The 19233-nt window shown below is 40.9% G+C and overlaps 1 protein-coding gene across 1 annotated transcript; it reads left to right on the forward strand.

The window, feature by feature from the left end:
- The first annotated feature begins 1903 nt into the window (after positions 1–1903).
- On the forward strand, positions 1904–15469 carry unpg (homeobox protein unplugged). The gene is made up of 3 exons (XM_034317714.2): positions 1904–7022; positions 8066–8377; positions 13628–15469. The coding sequence occupies exons 1-3, from the start codon at positions 6746–6748 to the stop codon at positions 14386–14388; spliced, it is 1350 nt and encodes a 449-aa protein (XP_034173605.1). The 5' UTR covers positions 1904–6745; the 3' UTR covers positions 14389–15469.
- Positions 15470–19233: the final 3764 nt, after the last annotated feature.

Below are 19233 nucleotides of genomic sequence, written 5' to 3' on the forward strand. Positions count from 1 at the left end.
CCGAATCCTTTGTACCACTCACCCGTTACCGCATCGGATATTTTCGATACGTATTTAGGCTTGTTTTCGACAGCCGGATATTGATATATTATCTTCACTCGATCCTACTCTTCAAATAAGAAGCAACGAAAATATTACCCTATTATTAACAGTAACACGAATATGGATAACAAAATAAGATAATTGGAGAATTATGCAATTATCTATTCACATTGGAATTAGTGTCAGCTCGAAATGGAGCAGATCTTCGAAAAAATGCTCTCCTAAGATGTTCGTCTGTTTTTTCAACTTCTTTGACGTTCATCTTTTTTGAAGTATGCCGACGACATTCTTTCCTCTTGGTGTGATAACTTCTGATGGGAAAAAAGATAATTAGCCGGATAGACCAGCTGTGCTTGTTTTGGAGTAAACGCTGACATTAGCAGCATTCCCTAATTTTCACTTTTCAATTAATTTATTAGTACCAAGAGGACTACTAATTTAGATAATTGATAAAGGAAAACGGAGGAAAAGAATGGGATTTCGTTAGAACCAGCGAGGAACATTAATTTTTACTCGACGGTTACATAAAGGAAAGAAAAAGAAGAGAGGCAAAGAAGAAATAGAACTTTCACAAATGTTCTTTCCTGCAAAACGTGTCACGCTTCACGACAGACAGAGGAACGCCTACGTGGACGAAGAAGAAGACGTCAGCGTACACACACGTGGAATCAGATAATCTTCCCGCTTCGTCCACGAACAGAAGCGAGTATGCATATGTGGTTTGACGACGGGGGAGCCGAGCAGGGACGTAGATGGCATTCCTCTAATTTGTCGGCTCGACTTTGTCGGCTAATCAATCGAATTCGTGATTACCATGCGTCGTGAGCGTTAACCATCGTGAGCTTCCATGGTTTTCATGCCGTCTATCACAGCTGAGAATGTGTAGGTGTGTATACCTCACACATGTGTACTCGTTAGGGCGGTACCATCGACGGTTTATGGATAATTTAACTGCTGGGTAAATTTATCGAACACTGAACCCAAAAGTTCCAAATTTTTCAAATTGAAAATTATGAAAACTTTTCGTGGACCCTGGTCATTATATATAATAATTAATTTAGATAATCAAGATCCTGTAGTATTTGAAGTATTAAATGATTAGTTAGCCTTGTCAGAAAATGTTTGGGGATCGGTATGATCGCAAATTTACGAGAACAAATTACTCGTTACAAATTACCAGAACAATTAAGGACAGATTAAATTCATTTTGACGGCTATTTGGAGTCAAGCGGTGAACGTTTTAAGTCTCGTACGAGCACACGTACTCAAACGATGTGTCGTACGTGCATTCACGCGGTCTGTCGGCAAGCAGATGCACGCATCGCCGCCTTCATTTCACGCATAATTGAAAACACGTCCCATTTAGCGCCGAGGACGTTCGCCACTTCACCACCGCGGTCTTCCTCCCAAGATAGCACCCGTTTAAGTCGTGTCCCGTACGATTAACGTGATTTAGACGCTGGCCGCCCGTTTAACGTCTCAACGACGATGCTGCGTACAATAATTTAAGCGGCATATTTCCGTGCATACTATCGCTTAGTAAACTCGTATACTTACGGTGCACTCGGGTGCATCGTCGGCTTCTGTTGATTAAAGATCAGCATAGAATTTATTATTTGCATTTAATCTTGGGAAAATTTGGGAAGATCCTGAGGACAATCTAGTCCTCATGTAAAAAACATACGGGCATAAGGCGCCTGGTGGGTGTTTTATCCCACTCAGGTTGGCTTTTTCGGCCCAATATCAACAAAAGTCAAGTGTTGGGTCTTCCGGATCCGAACACAATGACAGTTTATCCATTCCCGTGGCTTCTGGGATATTATTTTAGCCCTATGAAAATTTAAAGAAAATGAATTTCGATGACCCCTGAATTGCGCACCTCTGTCCTAAAATGTGTCATTTAAGCCAACTCGAACGTAGCAGCCAGGATCGACGTTAATGTACCGTGTCGCGATGCACGCCACGGAAACCCCAACGATTACGAGACTAGCAGTTCGTCGTGTGCATAATTCGTAATGTCCGGCCGGCGTAGCGACACGAAGGTGGGATTAGGTTTCGCGACAGGTATCGTCGCCTCCCTATTCACCGCGCACAATTTGTCCTCCCGGAGGAGGGTAACGCGCACGGTAGCTCGCTGGTTAATCCATTACCATGGGCACCGTGTACGCGCGCCGTCTCGCTTTTACACGACGCCCACCAATTTGCTAACCATCGATTTCTCTCCTCTCTAACACCCTTTCGCGAGCAACCCTCGTAGCTTCCGTAGCGAACGGAAATAATACAGTACACCGCGAATCGCGAATTCTAGACCCTTTCGAGGTGCTGCTATCTTTAGAAACGCAGCCGCGGCACCCGTGTCCCTTTTTCGACGGGACAGAGCCTCGTCCGTTTCGCGTTTCGCTTCTACGTTTGATGGATTCGAGTGTCTCGTGCTTGCTCGCCGCTGAAAAAAGCTCGTCCTCTTCGTGGAACTGGGTTTGAAGGGATTATGGATTCGAGAATCGTGGACGCTGCTCGAGGAATGGGAATATGGATGGAGTGAAATTGTGCATAACCAGAGACGTGCTAATTTTGTTTTTCTTCAAATATTTCTTACATCTTCTCCTCTTCGTTCCTGCTATCAAATTTGAAAAATAAATTTCAAGAAGATGAAAAAATTCAAGATTCTTGTTTTGAAGATATTTTTCAAATCTACATTTTAGTTCGCCTTCCTGTTTTTCAAAATTGACACAAACTTTCCTTGTAAATCATCGAGAACTACAAACACCCCGTTCGATCGTAAATCAAAAGAGCCCTCTGATGGCGACCCCTAAACGCGAGAGGGAGAAGGAAGAGAAATGCAGGAAAACAGGGAGGCGGAAGAGGAACGCGGAGAAGAACAAATTGTCCGGAGGAGATAAAAGGAAGAAAGAATCCTGGAGAAAATAAATCGTCGAATGTATACAGTACCATCCATAATTGTTCCATTTGAACTTTGACTTCAAAATACGAAGAATGATATAATTCTTATTAAAGTATGTCGCACTAAATATAGAGTTTTCTACTGTGACAAGCAAATATCCATAATGACTCGTATGCATTTACTACCTTAAGCACGTCTATCTTCTTCTATTCAATTTTCTTTTTCAATTCCTACCTACAGCAGCAGCAATAATTCTAAATGACACTGTACTTATTGTATCGTTCTCCTTCGTCGACGAAACAGCGAGTAATTAAAAGTTGTGCTGCTACGAGTGTCGCGGCACGCTTAAGAACCGAAGCGTTTAAGAGTCGACGATTCCGTTCACACGTGCGTAACGAAAGCTTGCGGGTCGCGGAACGACGCCTTCGCGTAGGAAAATAAAGAGAGGAAAGCGAACGGTTCGGTTCGCGAGACAAGATTTAGGGCCGTCTGAGCATTCGTGTCTGAATCTCCTTGCGCTTATTCCACTTGCTCCGTGGCAAGCAACGAGATTCTGCTCGAGAAAATCCGCACCTTGTAAAGTCGACGCGTGAAATGGGGGGAAAACGATGACAAGAATGAACGTTCCGTGAATTTCTGCTGAAGAAACACCCTTCGTGAGAACAATCGTCAGTTTCACGGTTCGTTCTTTCATGGTTACATCAGATTAGAGAAATCATTCGCTCAGAACACTTGAGACTCGTTTTAGATAATTTTATAAAACACAAGCAAAATATCATTTATGAATCGAAATTGTAAATTAAAAAATTTCAAAGTACCCGACTGTATCATAATTAGGTCCTTCGGTGAAAGCACCGATCGTTTCACAATTTTTATGTGCAACGCTTTCATGTTGCTTTACAACCCGTTAAGTGCTACTTTGTCAGACTCCGCGTCCGCCAGTAGATCCGGTCGATACTCATTTCCGTTTGGTCGTTACTCGAATAACTTTAGTCAAGACTGTTTCCTCGCACGATAAACTTCAACTGACAACGGTTCGTAAAGATGCTCATTCATAATGTTCAAAGGCTATCACAGAACATCTGGATGTAAAATAGTATATTGTTGAAGAGAGGAAAGAGAAGGAACAGTTGTAATAAAGCGATTATTTTTTGAAATTTTCTAAAGGTATTTACTTGCAACGAGCTCGAAGATACATGGCCTTGCGCTTTATATAACGACCAGCCGTTTAACTTTAGATCCTGTAAGGCTCAATTAGAGCCGTGTCGCGTTAACGAGTGCCGAAATAGCGTCACTATTAGCGTGATGTACCGATTAGCCAGCTTGGAAACGCCTACAAACAGAAGAAATGATCCATGGGTGTAACCTGCCACCCGAGGTTCTTTATGATGAACAAGAAATTATATGATATATAATTTTTCTCCTCTTTTTCTTGCGATTAAACACTAATAATAAAACGACAAAGTGGCTATGGATTTTTTCTCAATCTCTTAATTAAGAGATTACAAACTCTGTTTTGGCAAAATACTGAACTTGCTTAATAATTCCCCAAATTTTAGACTTAGGAGGGGCGCACTAAGAAACGAGAAATTATCGAGCGTCCACTATACTGCGAGATTATTATTTTATTTCCATATTTAACCTTATCAGCACCAAAATAAACGTATTCTTCATTCTATTATTAAAAGAAAGCTGAAGAGAAGGTTCGAAAGTGCGCGACGGATGTTGCTTGTTAAGCGAGCGCAATCTCGATGACGCCGAGCGGATTGACAGCAAGAAGGATACATCATTATCCTGCAAGTGGATTGGCTCGCGCCAAGATCGAACGGATAAACTCGCTCGTTAAAGAAGCGTGATGCGGGGGTGGCACGGCGAGCTACCTAATGGGAAACACGTTGATCGCCGGCGTTCGCGAGTGAACGATAAAAATACATGGGACAAGCTTGGTGGGCTTATGGTAAACGTACGCAGCGCGTTGAAAGCGAGCTGGCTCGTTAACGCTGATCGCTTTGCATACTCGTTATGACGTAAATACACCCACGTGACCGATAGTGCATACCGGTCTAATAACCATGTCGATTATGTGCACAGGTTGATGCTCGTTCATTGGATGCAATTCTTTGTGAACATTAAATTGCTGGTTAAAAATATTGGGTGGAAAAATTAATTTCAAGTCTGGCTTTTAATTGTTTGGTTTAGAGGAAATTTTGTTTATTATACCAAGAAAATCTTGAAATAATCATAGTCACCTCCTTCACTTTCCCCAATTTTACCAGATACTTGTCATCCTTCTGTACTTTGTACTCCAAAGCTACATGAAACCACTGTCCAAACATCACTATCATCAAAGAACGCACCTTTTCCTTATTTTAAACTGTAAACAACCCTTTATAAACCACCCCATCAACCAGCAAACGCAGCCCTAATATCCTCCCTCATTAAATGAAAATCAGCAACAGCATCAACCTAGCCCAACAACAAAAGTAACGATAAAAACCGATCACAGCAGGAAATAAAACAAAAGGGAAAAAAAAAGAGTACGAGGCAGGGATAGAATGCCAGCACGATACCGGGAGAACGAGCAATTAACCGGGAATCGACGCCATGGGAACTGGACATGTACGAGGTCCTGAAATTTGACCCTTGGTCCGAGCTGGATTATGCTAGCGATGGATCGCGAACACGGAAGGACAAAAGCGGCCAAAGCAGCAAGATGGCGGATCCATGGATCGGTAGGCGCGTCCGGGCACCCAGTTGGTTCAAGCAACGACCAATCACCGGTGCGGTATAACCGCGTCTGTGCGGTTCCGCGGCCACGCCAGCTGCCAGACCGCAGCGAGTCGGCGCGGCCCAGCAATTGAAATGCGGCTCGCCGACCGCCGACAGTTTCCCGTCGACTCGTGTCAGCTACGGTCCTCTCCACGTGCTTCTCTCATCGTCCTTATCTTGTCTCTTGCACCCACGTTGCAGCATGCATTCAGTCAGCATGGCAACGATCGTGGACCAAAGTGTCACGTGTGTTGCGGCTCGACGTTTTGCGATTTGAAACGAAGTAAGATTGCGGGAGCAAAATCAGGGACTTGGGATTTTGTTGGATTGTGCTAGACCGAGTAATCTTGTGTTTGGAAGAGAACTGCGATTTGGATTATTTGAAACTGTGATTTTGGATTGGAGAAGGAGATTGAGTCTAGAAAAGATTCGTCAAATTTTAGAAGTTTGAAAAGGTGGATTGTGTTGGGTTGGGACAGTTATAGTTAGAAGAAAAAACTGTGACTCTGGGCTGTTCGAGACTATGAGGGGAATGTGATTCTATGTTGCAAATGATGGTTGATTAAAGAAACGAGCAGTTTGGGCCTTTCTATGGTGTTTGAAGAAGTTTGACACTGTGGTATGAATGCAAAATTGGAACAGCTCTATTTGGGAACACTGTGATTTTGGGCTGTTCGAGACTATAAAAGAAATTGTGATTTCTAAGAATTTTATGTGATCATCCCTAGGATTGAATTGTAAATTATTACTTACTGTGTATATTAACTTTGAACAATGCTAAGCATTTAAAAACCAAGATTTTAAATAAACTGCAATCTTAAAGAGACAGGCATTAAACGTACTAATATTAATAGTGATGTGTAAATGAAATATTTGATATTCCAATACCATTTTAAAAGACAAAGGTGACCGAAGAATCACTCACTTTTCGCAATAATTTCTTGCGACAGAACTGAAAATCATGATTAAAATCATCTAAAACACTGAAGATTATATTAATCAGTATTGCAATATACGAATCAACCAATAAAGATGGATTCTAATATAGAAGAAACAGAGCTTGACGTTGGATCAGCGAGCGACGAACTCGAATCATCGATAGCAGAATCGAAGTTAATACGTCGACCGACACCAAAACCGTTTACCATTGAAAGTTTGATAGGAAATTGCGGTGCGCAAAAAGGAAACTGTGATCCAACAACTCAAGGAGAGAGGACGAATGAAAATGAAGAAGATTCTGATAGAGATAGGGAGTATCTTTATCAAAGACACTATCTGGCGACTGCGGCGGCCAGCGCACTATCCCCTGGTTGGTTTGTGTTTCAAATTCCACGTTCTTTTTTCTATATTTGAGGGACAAAAATCAAAAAATATGATGTCAAAAAAGAAAATTTTTTAATTTCATAAAATTTTCATTTCTGGCTCATAATTCAGGGGTTGCAAGTATAATTTTGTTATCAAGTTATAATAACTCTAACACTGATTAGAGCTATGATAATTTTGATAATTATAGTAATTATATGTTAAAATGATTCCAACTAAAACAAAGGGTAAAACATTATTTTTCAGAAATATCAATTTCTAGTTCATTTCTAAATCTACAGATTTGAATGTAGCATATCAATCTTGTTAATGTCAAAAAGCGACTGACTGCACTTTCTCAATTATTAATTACAATTAGATACATATTTTACAATCGTCTTTTCATTCCCGGATATTGCAGTTGCCGGATGTAACGTGAATAATTGAATTCCTACGTGTCCTACTTTCAGCAAAGGATAAAATCCATTTCCTGAAATAAATCTCCTTCTAAACGTCATCTTAAATGTTACGTCACCTTAAGATCGCGATATCATTCGAATTCATGTTAATCCACCTGGCGTATATATATATTTCGTTCAATCGATCATTCATTAGATCGTCTAGTTCATATAATATGCACAGTTAAATGTCTCGAATTAGAACATAAAGATTTTGAGATTTGATTGGAACAGTTTATCAAAATAGCATTCTTTACTTCATTTGCGGGTAAAAATAAAGCATAGTATGAATTGTTATCTTTTTCATTGAATCACAATTCTGATAGAATACAGGATATTACGTCAAATGATAACAAAACAAATCAAACGCGAATTACCATTTTTAGTTGGATCATTACTATCTTCTAAATTTCTGATACGAGTAAAATATATTTTCAAATGATTTTCCAAATCAAATATTAAATATTATTTTAACGTGGGATAGTGTTATTAGAATGCAATCATTAATGGTCGTTAATTTCGATTAACGAGCCATAATTAGAAGGACACATCAGTCAATTTACGATACATTAATTGAATCACGATTCTCCAGGTTTTGGTATGCCACTCGGTTTATACGGTGCATGGTTACCGATGCGGATGTACGGTAGCGGTGGGACTTCCGGTGTTCCGATGTTACCAGCGCATACCTCCGCCAGTTATCCGTCGCACCAGGATCTCTACCAAAGTCGATTATCGCAGCATCTGGGCGCGGGGACAAATCATCTTCAGGGTGCAGCTTATCCGGTCGCTTGTCAGCGTTCATCAAACCATCGTGGTTCAACCAGCTTCACAGACAGTGAAGACGATGGTAGTATTGATTCGCCAGCATCACCTGCTCACGATCTTTCGAAATCTAGACAAGGTAATATAGCCTATTCAATTGTCTTTGTAATTGAAAGCTATATTAATTAAAAATTTCTTTGGTGAAATAGAAATTTTCTAATTTTTCAAGATTTCATTTTAAATTTTACCGAGTTAAAATGAATAAAAATTGTAAGAATAATATAATATTTAAATTGGTGGTGACGGTATAGAAGGGAAGCTCATTAGAAAAATCCCTTCGTTCGTCCTATCGAGCATCGATTCACCGGAAAAGTATAATCGATGAATTATCAGCCGGATCGAAGAAATTTCCGTGCGATGGCCCTGCGTTCGAGGAACAAGGGTTCTTCGTCGAAGGGTCGTCGAGCGTTTGAAATTCGGCCAGGACTCAACGTGTACCGTATCCACGTACGTAAACCGTGCGTGTGCTCACGGAATGTCACAGGTGTGCGTGCACGCGTGTGTGCGACCGTGCGAGATTTGACTTTCGGCTGACTATAATTTATGCACGCTACTGTGTATCTCGGGTCCTTTGCCGGCTTCGTTCGTGGCAACTGCGATCGTAGTGGAGGATACGCTCCTCGAATCCTTAAGTGTCCATCGCGATTTTTTTCAATTCGCGTTCCTCGGATAGCACAGGTGTCATTTGTCTTTTTCTTTTTTTCACCCTTCGTGGTTGGAAAATCCATGAAAAAAGATATGGAATTCCTTTTGTTTCACCTTTGGTAAAATTCGATGGAAGATATATAATCGTCAATTTTTTTTTGATAGTCAAAATTAAGATTATAATTGCTCGAAACAATATTCAACTTAATGAACGCTGATCACGAATCTACCAAGTCACGCGACACGCTGCTTGATTACTAATCATTTTTCGTTCTCGTTTCGTACAATTTATTGTTCCTCTCTTCTTCGAAACTATAGCGCACGCAGTAATTGAAGAACAATGGTATCGTACCAATATATTGATTTTCTATAAATCATTGCCGCATTTTTAAGGTTTTTCACTACTGCGTGACGCATCGCATGAGATTTACATTATACATCCACTGAAATTCATTTTGCACCATGTAAAAATGACAATAATTAAAATTGAGATTTGACTCTCAAGATCTGTCTCATAACAACCCTTATCGGTTTCAACCCTTACTGATCAGAGAGCTACTTATCGAACCCTAATTATCGTGTACAGTATAAACAGAGATAGTGATAGTAACGATGAAAGTTTCGAGGATAGGGAGAGGTGGTCTATCAAAGATGGAAAGTCGAAACTCGCCGATCACGTATTTCCGAAGGGCGGCGGGGGGCGAACGGACGATCGACGAAGTCGCGCGCATTTATTCGTAGCCGATCACTTTTTATTGATGTACCGCCGACCGAGGCGATTTCGTATGCGCAACGAAATGGCTTCGAGGAATCTGTCATCGGTCATTTATGACGCACCGTGCCGAACCGGTGTGCCGATCGTAGCGACGAATCACACCGATCGAAACTCCTCTCTACTCTCTATCCTTGGCCCTCGATCATCGAAAATGTTCCATCCGAATCACTGTTCTGCCCTTCGACGTTTATCCACTCTTTGGTGTTACGAGATTTACAGAGTGGATGCTGCCCTCTTTAAACTGATAAGTGAGGGTATTGATTTCATAGTTTTCATTCATAAAACTGTCAAGATTGTTACATGTAAATTCTATTTAAGGGATGTTCGATCGTTGCTTCGCACAATTCTATTTGTATAGCGTCTGGAGTGCTTTAAACGAACCACGATGTGTCTTAAAATGGGCTCCATTTCGCTAATGAAATTCTAGTCGTGATTCTTCGTTTACAGAAAGCCGGATTTATGAATGAACTCTGTTAAACTGATGTTTTCAATTGCTAGAAGCTTGCAGAAAGTAATTTAGAAATGAATCAAATAGCAGTGCGATTAAAATTTAGAATCGGTATAAAAGAAAAATCTATCAATGCAGCAATATTTTATCATTCACATTCAAAGATGTGAGAAATTAATTTAATTCTATTGAATTCAAAAATGAATTATCTTCTTTCATTAAGAAATGTCTTATTCAACTGATGCGTTAGTTAACGTCGTTAATGAAACGTTCTATAGGAGGAATCTTCTAAAAATAAATAAAATTGAACATGACGAATCGATCGCAGACTAAATGAAATTATTTAGTGAAACGGTTCTGATAGGGCATTCAATGAGAACTTCGTCACTGACGTCGTTCCTGTTGTCCGGCGAATTTATAGCACCTTGAAGAATTCGTTGCACACATAGATTTAAAGGAAACCACGTAATGATCGTTTGACGGTGATTGATATATGAATTAAAAATCGAAAATGGATTGGAAGCTGATTGTCAATCTTATTATCCAGGTGCCATATATTTTTTTCGCGATGCTTTTACTCTCAATTTCAACTACATTTCAATACTCAATACTTCAATTTTAAATCATTTTAAAGAGGGCAGCATCCACTCTGTAAATCTCGTAACACCAAAGAGTGAATAAACGACGAAGGGTAGAAGAGTGAAACACCTCAGTTATAATACCACTATTAATTACTATTATAGTATTATAAAGAAAATTGTCGATCACTAAGGGTTAATACACTTTCATCAAAAAACTACAAAGGAGGTAATTCGATTCCGTATTTTTTTCGCAATTTCAGCAGATTTTTTTCTTATTCATTACCCACCACGAACCCTGTGGCGATCTACACGACAAGGGAGGATCTCTTCGGGTTGTTATACGTAAGGAGAACCGAAATTCTGCCAAAAAAAGTGTCCCCTCGCAACAACATGACCGGAATCGGACCCTTCTATTAATCGATACAGTTAATAGACTAACAGAAAAACAGCATTCGCTTAATCTAAGCTAATGAACAAGATTTTACACGAATAATATTTAGATAATCTATCTACGAGACAAGATTACCAATTAACAATTTTTCACTTATACATGGAAACATCTGAAACAATTTTCAGCAGACGGTTTTCCCACTGGGATGTATTGATTTATTGCACGTTTTAAAGGTTCGTCTAATTTCTATCAGGGACCGACTTAATCGGACACGTAAAATTAGATCACCGATAGTCGACTGGTGAATAACTAATCCGTATTAAATGTAGTCGTGTCGGTGTAACCTACATAAAATTGCTCAAGAGCTTATAGCTCGGTGACAGGTTTATCGACAGAACACGAAATGAGATTTCCTGACGAGTCATCAATTCAATTCTTAATGAGCACGATCGGTACAGAAATATTTATGCTATTTAGAAATTTTAACCGTGTACAATGATTCGTTTATTTTACACGAATCAATGTATAACGAGGAAATTAGAACTCGTATGAATTTTAATTCATTTCATAAATTTAACAATTCTGCTTTCGGACGTGGATTGATATAAGAAAGATCATTAATTATGACAAATCGTGTCCACGTACGGTCGTAAGATTATCTAGTTGCCAAGGAAATGCATCTGTTTCTATTTTTCAAGAGGTCCGTCGGACAGGAAATTATCACGAAGATGTATATGTTCCGACGGTGCAAGAACCGGATCGAACCTTGATCTGGCGATTGGCCACCCAAGTAGCTTCCAAATTATATTGACAATGCAGTATCGCATATTTTTCTAATAATTGCAATGATAATGCAAATTGAGCGACTGTAAAAATAGAGCTCCTATTTTGGGAATTATTTTTGAGACTCTCCAAACTGTATTGAGATACTATTGATAGAATGTGATAATGTTTGGCAATATTTATCTATATTCTATTGTTATCTCTTCAATTCACCATTTCTAAGCACCTGATACCTTTCATGCAACGATATCGAGCAATTGCTCTATTCGATCACAGCCCTAAATAGCAGGGGATTATAAAGATATAAAGATACCATTCGTGTAAAGACTAAGAGGAAAGTGTAAAGACTAAGAGGGGACAACGCCCGAATGTTTGCCCGTGGGATTCTCGTAGGACGTCGCGAGCTCAGCTTGAGGAAATGTTATAGCCCATTCAATCGAAAATCCATGAATTAATAAACACGCGAGTGCATCAAACTCCCTCGCGGTAACTTCGTCGTGGAATTGTAACGTGGCTTGATACACTCGGGAAGAATACAGAGCTTAGTTCCGGGATAAGATTGTCGAGAGGGAGTTTCGTTTACGTTCGATCGATCAATTTATTTCTCCTGAAATTGCAAGAAAGTGAATTACTTCCCTCTTGTTTCAGCAATATTGAATTTATCATTTGACAGTTGCTCTAGAATTAAAAAGATATACCCATCCTTAAGTTTCATATATTGTAAGAATAATTCTTAAAGGAACAGTGTAAAATTTGGAGAATAAAAATAATATGAAATAGAAAATTAAATTAAAATTGGAGCTCTCTCCATGGTCCGCCGTCCGAGGGTTGAGACAACATAACACCTTCTGAAGGGATTAAGCTGCTTTTATAGATTCTTTCTATGTCTTTACCAAGCGCTTTAATCAATATTTTCTGTCATAAACAATGCCCGCAACGATCACACCGCTGAATTATCAATAATATCCAGTTGAAGTTAGATTCTGTTACCGTATTCCTGGGACAAAGTTTCTACTTCCTTGTAAGTAAAACGATTCCATTGAAATTCCTGTAATATTTCATCTACATGGTACTTGAAATACACAACAAAGACTAGGTAGCTCGTAAAAAGAGAAGGAAAGCATGGAACACCTGGAAAATAATAGAAAATGAAGTTTCGATCGAGAAGCATACGGTTTATGATTGAGTTATTGTGTCCCGCATATTAAATTGTCTTCTTCTTTACTGTAATCGATGTTAATTGATTTCCATAATGACGTGGCATTTATAGTATTCAAAAGCAAATATGCTTTTAAAAACACAGCCATAATCACTTGCATACCATTCAATTACCTCGGTATTTTATGCAATTTGAATTAATAAAATTAATTAACAATACCAAGTATCGTGGAGTGCATGAATGCAAAGGTGTTCCAGTTATTTAAAATTTATTGGATTCTCGTAACAGCAAATCTCATTAAATCTTGGGTGTACTTGACTTAGTTCTCTTCAATTTGCAGGTTCGTACTCTCGTATTCCCTTTGATGTATTTTTTTTTCTAACTAGAGCCGACAGGTGTTCAGAAACTTCCACGTTTCCAACATTAATATACCCTAAATCCATAGAAAAAGGTATTTACAAGATGCTCGAGACATTTCAAACTTCGATGAAATTTACTTCTGTAGAAATATGTCAGTCTGTTCCTCACATAGGTAATCTCTTTTCAGGTTCCGAGAACGGTCGCGCTTCGGCGGACAGCGAAGACGAGGGTGGAGGGTTGAGCACCACCGGGGAGGGTCACGACCCAACCGATACCATGTCCAGCAACGCGTCCAGCAACGTGAGTCCCGGAGGATCTTTAGAAAATGGTCAAAACACTTCATCAACCGGGTCCAGCAATAACAAAGCCAGACGCAGAAGGACAGCCTTCACTTCGGAGCAATTATTGGAACTCGAAAGAGAATTCCACGCGAAAAAGTACCTCAGTTTAACCGAGAGATCGCACATCGCTCATGCGTTGAAATTATCAGAAGTGCAGGTGAAAATCTGGTTCCAAAATCGAAGAGCGAAATGGAAGAGGGTGAAGGCTGGATTGAGCGGAGGGGGTGTTGGTACCGGAGCGACCAACATGGCGACGGCTGGTGCTTCCAGCAGACACAACGGAGCCTCTGGTCAACATTCCGGAAATGGTACCAGAATCGTGGTACCCATTCCAGTGCACGTCAGTCGACTGGCGGTCAGATCTCATCATCATCATCTGGAAAAGTGTGCCAGGCCACCAAGAGTCAGACCAACCAGCGAGAGTCCATCATCCAGTGCGTCATCGTCCGTTCTTGGAGACGCACTAGGCTTAGTTAATTCGTCCATCAATCTGAGTGGACAGGTGCAAAGTCCTCTGAACAGCGGGGTCGGTATAGGTGTAGGAGTCGGGTTGAGAGCGTTCACTGTGCCCTCTCATCGAGGTGGACTCAGCTCTTCCGGCAGGTAGTGAATGGTACACGGTGAACCACGGACTTGATGAAACTTGAGGGGTCATGGTGATTCGTGATTCTTTGGATGGGACTAGTGAGAGTAGACACGGTGTATCGTTGATTAGGGTGAACGGTGAGGAGGAAACGATGGAGTTTAAGATCGGTGGGTGATTTGGACTTTGTGAATCTTTGATGGTTTAGTGCAAATTTGGAGAAGATTTTAGGATGCTTGTTACTCGAGAATGTTTCCTCTTTTGTGTTTTTGGAAATATTGGAACTTGGTCCCGAATAATTTCCATTTGAATTTTACATAGCTCAAATTGCACTCTACTTGCCTCTATAATCTTGAACGCCGAAAAGTGAAGTAAAGATTCAAATTGAAATTCAATTTGTATAACTAATCGAGTAACGAAACGATCTTCCCGAACACCCTACCTTAACAAATTCATTCCGATCGAGTCATCCTGGAATAGTGTTTGATTTTTCATCGTTCTATGGAGATCAATCGATGTAAATAAGCGTCTGGATCGTAGGTAGAACTCTGTAAATAGCTTTCGCACAGCGTACCTAGGCTGTTTCATTGGTCGTACGACTGTAGGTCGTGTACTTGTAGATAATTTGCCTGCGTTAAGCGAACCTTCGCTCTATCCAACGAGTACTATGTTACGACGATATATTCTATCGATCGAGCGTGCGATTATTACAGCTGCATCAAGGCAGCGATGAAGCGGAAGAACGGCCGAAGTGTATATCGAGAGGGTAATAAAACGTGCGAGTATCATGTGGAATATCTATCGTGTACCTGAATTGCACACCAAGCCATCGACTCCCAGCCCTGTTTCCCGCGACTCGTGCGATATTACAAGGCAGAAACGATTCGTTATTCCGCGAGTTGTCGAGAGTTATGGATCAAACGGTCGACTCCGAGGCTCTCAGCTTCATTATTCATCCGCGAGTTAAGGCGAATTAAACGCGTGCTCTATGCTCGCCGACGTCTATTTCAGGTCGTGACCACGAGGAACGTGTTTTAATTCCCATCGGTTCGAAGGTAAGAGATTCCTCTTTGAAGTTCCCGGTAAGGTAACACGAGTTGAAATTAAAAATTTGGAGAATTCGAAATCTCATAGAAAATTTCAAGTTGTTACTTCAAAATTCACCAACATGAAACCTTGGAAAATCTTCTCCTCTTCTCCCTTCTTCAGAAAATCTTTTAATTCCATTTGTCCTTTCCGTTGTATATCATTCTTTTCATTATCATTTTTTCGAATAGCTCGCCTCCGTAATCGATTCTCGAGTTGTTTTGACAATTACGTCGAGCGAGACGCTTCGAAGGGGTGTCAGAGTCGCTTTTGTCGATCTCGACTGGCAAACGCGGTCACCGTCTCCCATGGGATCGGCTCGACGCGGAAAATTGCACCCTGTACACGACGGGCGTGGCACGGCGCGCGTATTTTCGCAGGCTGCGGCGCGTGCTGCTGGCCCGTTTTTCTAGGGGACCCATGGAAAAAGCGGGCCCCGTGTTCACTTCTGTCGAACGCCTCCGTAGGCGTGACCCCATATGCCACTTTCGGCCATGCAACCTAACCGCCTCGTAGATATGCATTTGTGCATTGTGCAGTCGGCTAATTTGTCGCCGGCTGAACTTTTGCTCTGAATACAACGAAACGAGGGATTTTTCGTGGGTTTCTTGGAAGGAATCTTATTCGAGAGCTCAGCAGATGGGCTGTTAAACGATCATTTTTTTTGTAGTTATACTTTCACTTGAAAATTAATTTGAGGTACCATTTGATCGACACGATTAGCAACTTCAACGTTCTTTCATCATAATGCAAACGAGACACAATTTATGCGACACCTAATCGATCAAAATTTACGACTACACGAATATCAATACGTTCGTGCATCTCACGCGCATTAAAGCAGGAAGTGGATCATACAGTGACTTCGACCCGGGGCGTTGCAACGGGGGAAAGGAAATTATAGGGGCACAATAGAGCAGGGTTCACCGGCACAAAGTGCACGAGGCATTTAGTTTGGTGTATCGTCGCCGTAATTTTCTATCCCAATATTTGCATGATGATAATTTCAGTATTCAAACGACAGTTATTATCAACAGAACTGATGGAGGTACAAAATACAGGAGTAATTAAATACAAAATGTGGATATAATATTTCTCAAGAGAATACAATTAAAAAATTTGTATCCTTAACAAGAATTCATAGATTGATATTTTACTGAAAAATTAATTCTACCAAGTTATGAGAAACGGACATCAGAAACAAGTTTCTGAAGATTTCTGGCTACAAATCTGAAACGTGATCCAGAAACTAACCAACGAAGAAACTGAGAAGAAAGAAGAGAGAGAGAGAGAGAAGATCTAGACGAGGGGTTGCAAAAGCGAACAGGGTAGGTATAGTTATATACAGTGGGCACAATGGCAACGGCAGAGTGCATTACGGTTAATACACGAAGGACCGCGGTCGTTTAGCCGAGGATCTCGGCAGTTACCGCTTCGCAAAGGATAAATCATCTCGTGATTTCAACCACGCCTACCGGAGGACAGAAGCGGCTCCCCTAGAGCGTAACGTACGGCCTAGACGTACTGTTGCCGCTCGATGAAAACCCCCGGAGTCGTTCTGAAAGCGGAAAACTAATAATCCCTGGCCGCGGATATCCGTTCTGGAACAGTCACTGGCACGGAACCGGAATTGTATATTGATAGCCCGATCGCGGACGTTTTTGATCGAAATTTGACCGCGGAAATCACCGCGACACGTTTGCAGTGTAATTTTAGATTTTCCAGGAAGACTTGAAACACTTGAAACGATACAGATGCAAGTTTGAACGATAACGATTTACGGTTTTCTATTTTCGCTCGTACAGGAAGTTTCTGACAAATTAGCTTCAATGAAATCGAAAATAGAAAGATGGAGGTGTTATTAAGTATATTAAACTGAGATAGAAAATTACTTTCAATTATAGTTTGGAGTTAAGATAAATAATTTTCTGATTCTTGAATCTCAGGAACAGTATTATATTTTTGTGTAGATACATGGTGCTAATGTTAGGTTGAAGGGGTTAAAAGTAACAGGGTAGATAATCCATGTTCGAAAGATAATGATAGGTATAATTCGAGATTGAACGGATTCTCACAGACACGTGAAGGAAGAGTGGCAAATAATAAACGCGGTCTATTTCCCACACTCGGTACTGCAGTCGAGAGCCGGGAGATTTTCCCATTTTCCCCAAAAGGGCCGTGAAATTGGGCAGACAAATCGTAGCTCGAGAGAGCGAGACGAATTTCACCAGGTCCATGCCCTCTGCTACTGTATCCAACGTCTGTCACCTTCTACATCCAATTCGCCCCCTTGTTTCTCACTATTAGTAGAACATATTAATCCATTCCACTTATCTACCATTTTACCATTTTAGGTTTCAAAAAATTCTGAGAAATATATCCAATTTTTTGAAACTGTTTCAATAAAAATAAGAAATTAAATTTCGCTTGGGCCAGATATCATCAAAATCAAAGATCTCGAAACACAAACCAGTCGCCTACCCCTTAACCCACCCCAAATCATGTGATACCCCGATCAACCCCCTAGTCACACGAAACGACACACAACAGACCGTCGAAGCAGAGGTGTTTCTCGTAGAACACAATTTCTCTCGGTTAATTGCTCTCATTACCACGGCCGCTCGTAAAGCGTCGAATCGGCAGCGGCCAAGGGTGGTTCGTCGGGGTAAAAGAGGGTCGGGTGAAAAAAGGAGCACGATGGAGGATCGTTTCGCGACGGACTCGGACTCGAGTAGTCGAGCGTGCAAGCTGTCTGCCTCGGGCCAGAGGAGGAGAAACGTGGCCGTGGAACGAGCGAATGAGACCCGAAGAGACGGTGATCTGGGGAGAGACGATCGGGGGAGGGAAACGGAGTTTAATGTTCCCCTCCAGTGGGTGACTCGAGGGTGTAATTGCCGTAGTGGGCGGAACGGAGCGAGTATAGCGGTGATGGGCGTGGTTCGCTGATTACACCGCGTTGATACTGATATCTCGGCTACCACCGACGAGTTTGCACCCCTCCCGCACCCTAACCGCACACCGCCGACCACTTTTCCCTTTTCCAGTCGATGCTCCACGTTCATGAAAATCCTGCGATCCACGGATCTAGTTCGTCTCGAATAGCTCGAACGTTTCCTCGTTCTCTTCCTTCGACTCGATTACGTAGATCGTTTCCTTTCGTGGTTTCTAGAATCGTTGATCTAATTCCTTATGAGAGGAAGTAACTTACTTTGAACCTGCTGGAGGCTTGATTAGGATAGCTGAATTTCAACAGAATGGAAGTGGTGCAAGAGTTAGAGAAGAAGGAGAGTTGAAGGAAAGTTTTAACTTTGAAAGGGGTAGTTTAGTTTGGGTTTGAAGGACGAATGATGATTCTAATGAGAAATTAGTCATTTAGGATGAAATAATTAAACTCCTTAATGAATAGCTCTAGTATGTAATTTTCTGATTAATGACCGACACCATAAATTTAATTTGATTAAGATAATTAAGAATAATTCTAAATGGTACTAATCTTTTCGACCTGATGCTTTAATCAGAGTAGTATCTTTTATCACATACTGAAGTTTCGTATACTGTAAATCAAAGTTAGATGTTTCTTTTGTATTCTCATTCTTCTCCGTTTAACTTTGTACCATTTCTAGCTGTTCAATTCTTCGCCGAACTTTGAATCTAAGTTTACGATATCGGGGACGTGGAAACACCGAATCAAAGCTCGCCAGGGATCCTCCTCTTTCTGATATCGCGTGGACAAGTGCCAAGAGTGCAAGAATTTGAATTTCATCGCCTCGATTTCCTTTCTGT

This window comes from Osmia lignaria, chromosome 16 (assembly GCF_051020975.1).
Source record: "Osmia lignaria lignaria isolate PbOS001 chromosome 16, iyOsmLign1, whole genome shotgun sequence".
NCBI classification, from domain to species: Eukaryota; Metazoa; Arthropoda; class Insecta; order Hymenoptera; family Megachilidae; genus Osmia; species Osmia lignaria.

Coding starts and splice junctions, on each gene's coding strand:
- unpg (XM_034317714.2), top strand. CDS start 6,746: ATGGATTCTAATATAGAAGAAACAGAGCTTGACGTTGGATCAGCGAGC. Junction 7,023..8,065: donor GGCCAGCGCACTATCCCCTG/GTTGGTTTGTGT, acceptor ACGATTCTCCAG/GTTTTGGTATGCCACTCGGT. Junction 8,378..13,627: donor TCTTTCGAAATCTAGACAAG/GTAATATAGCCT, acceptor ATCTCTTTTCAG/GTTCCGAGAACGGTCGCGCT.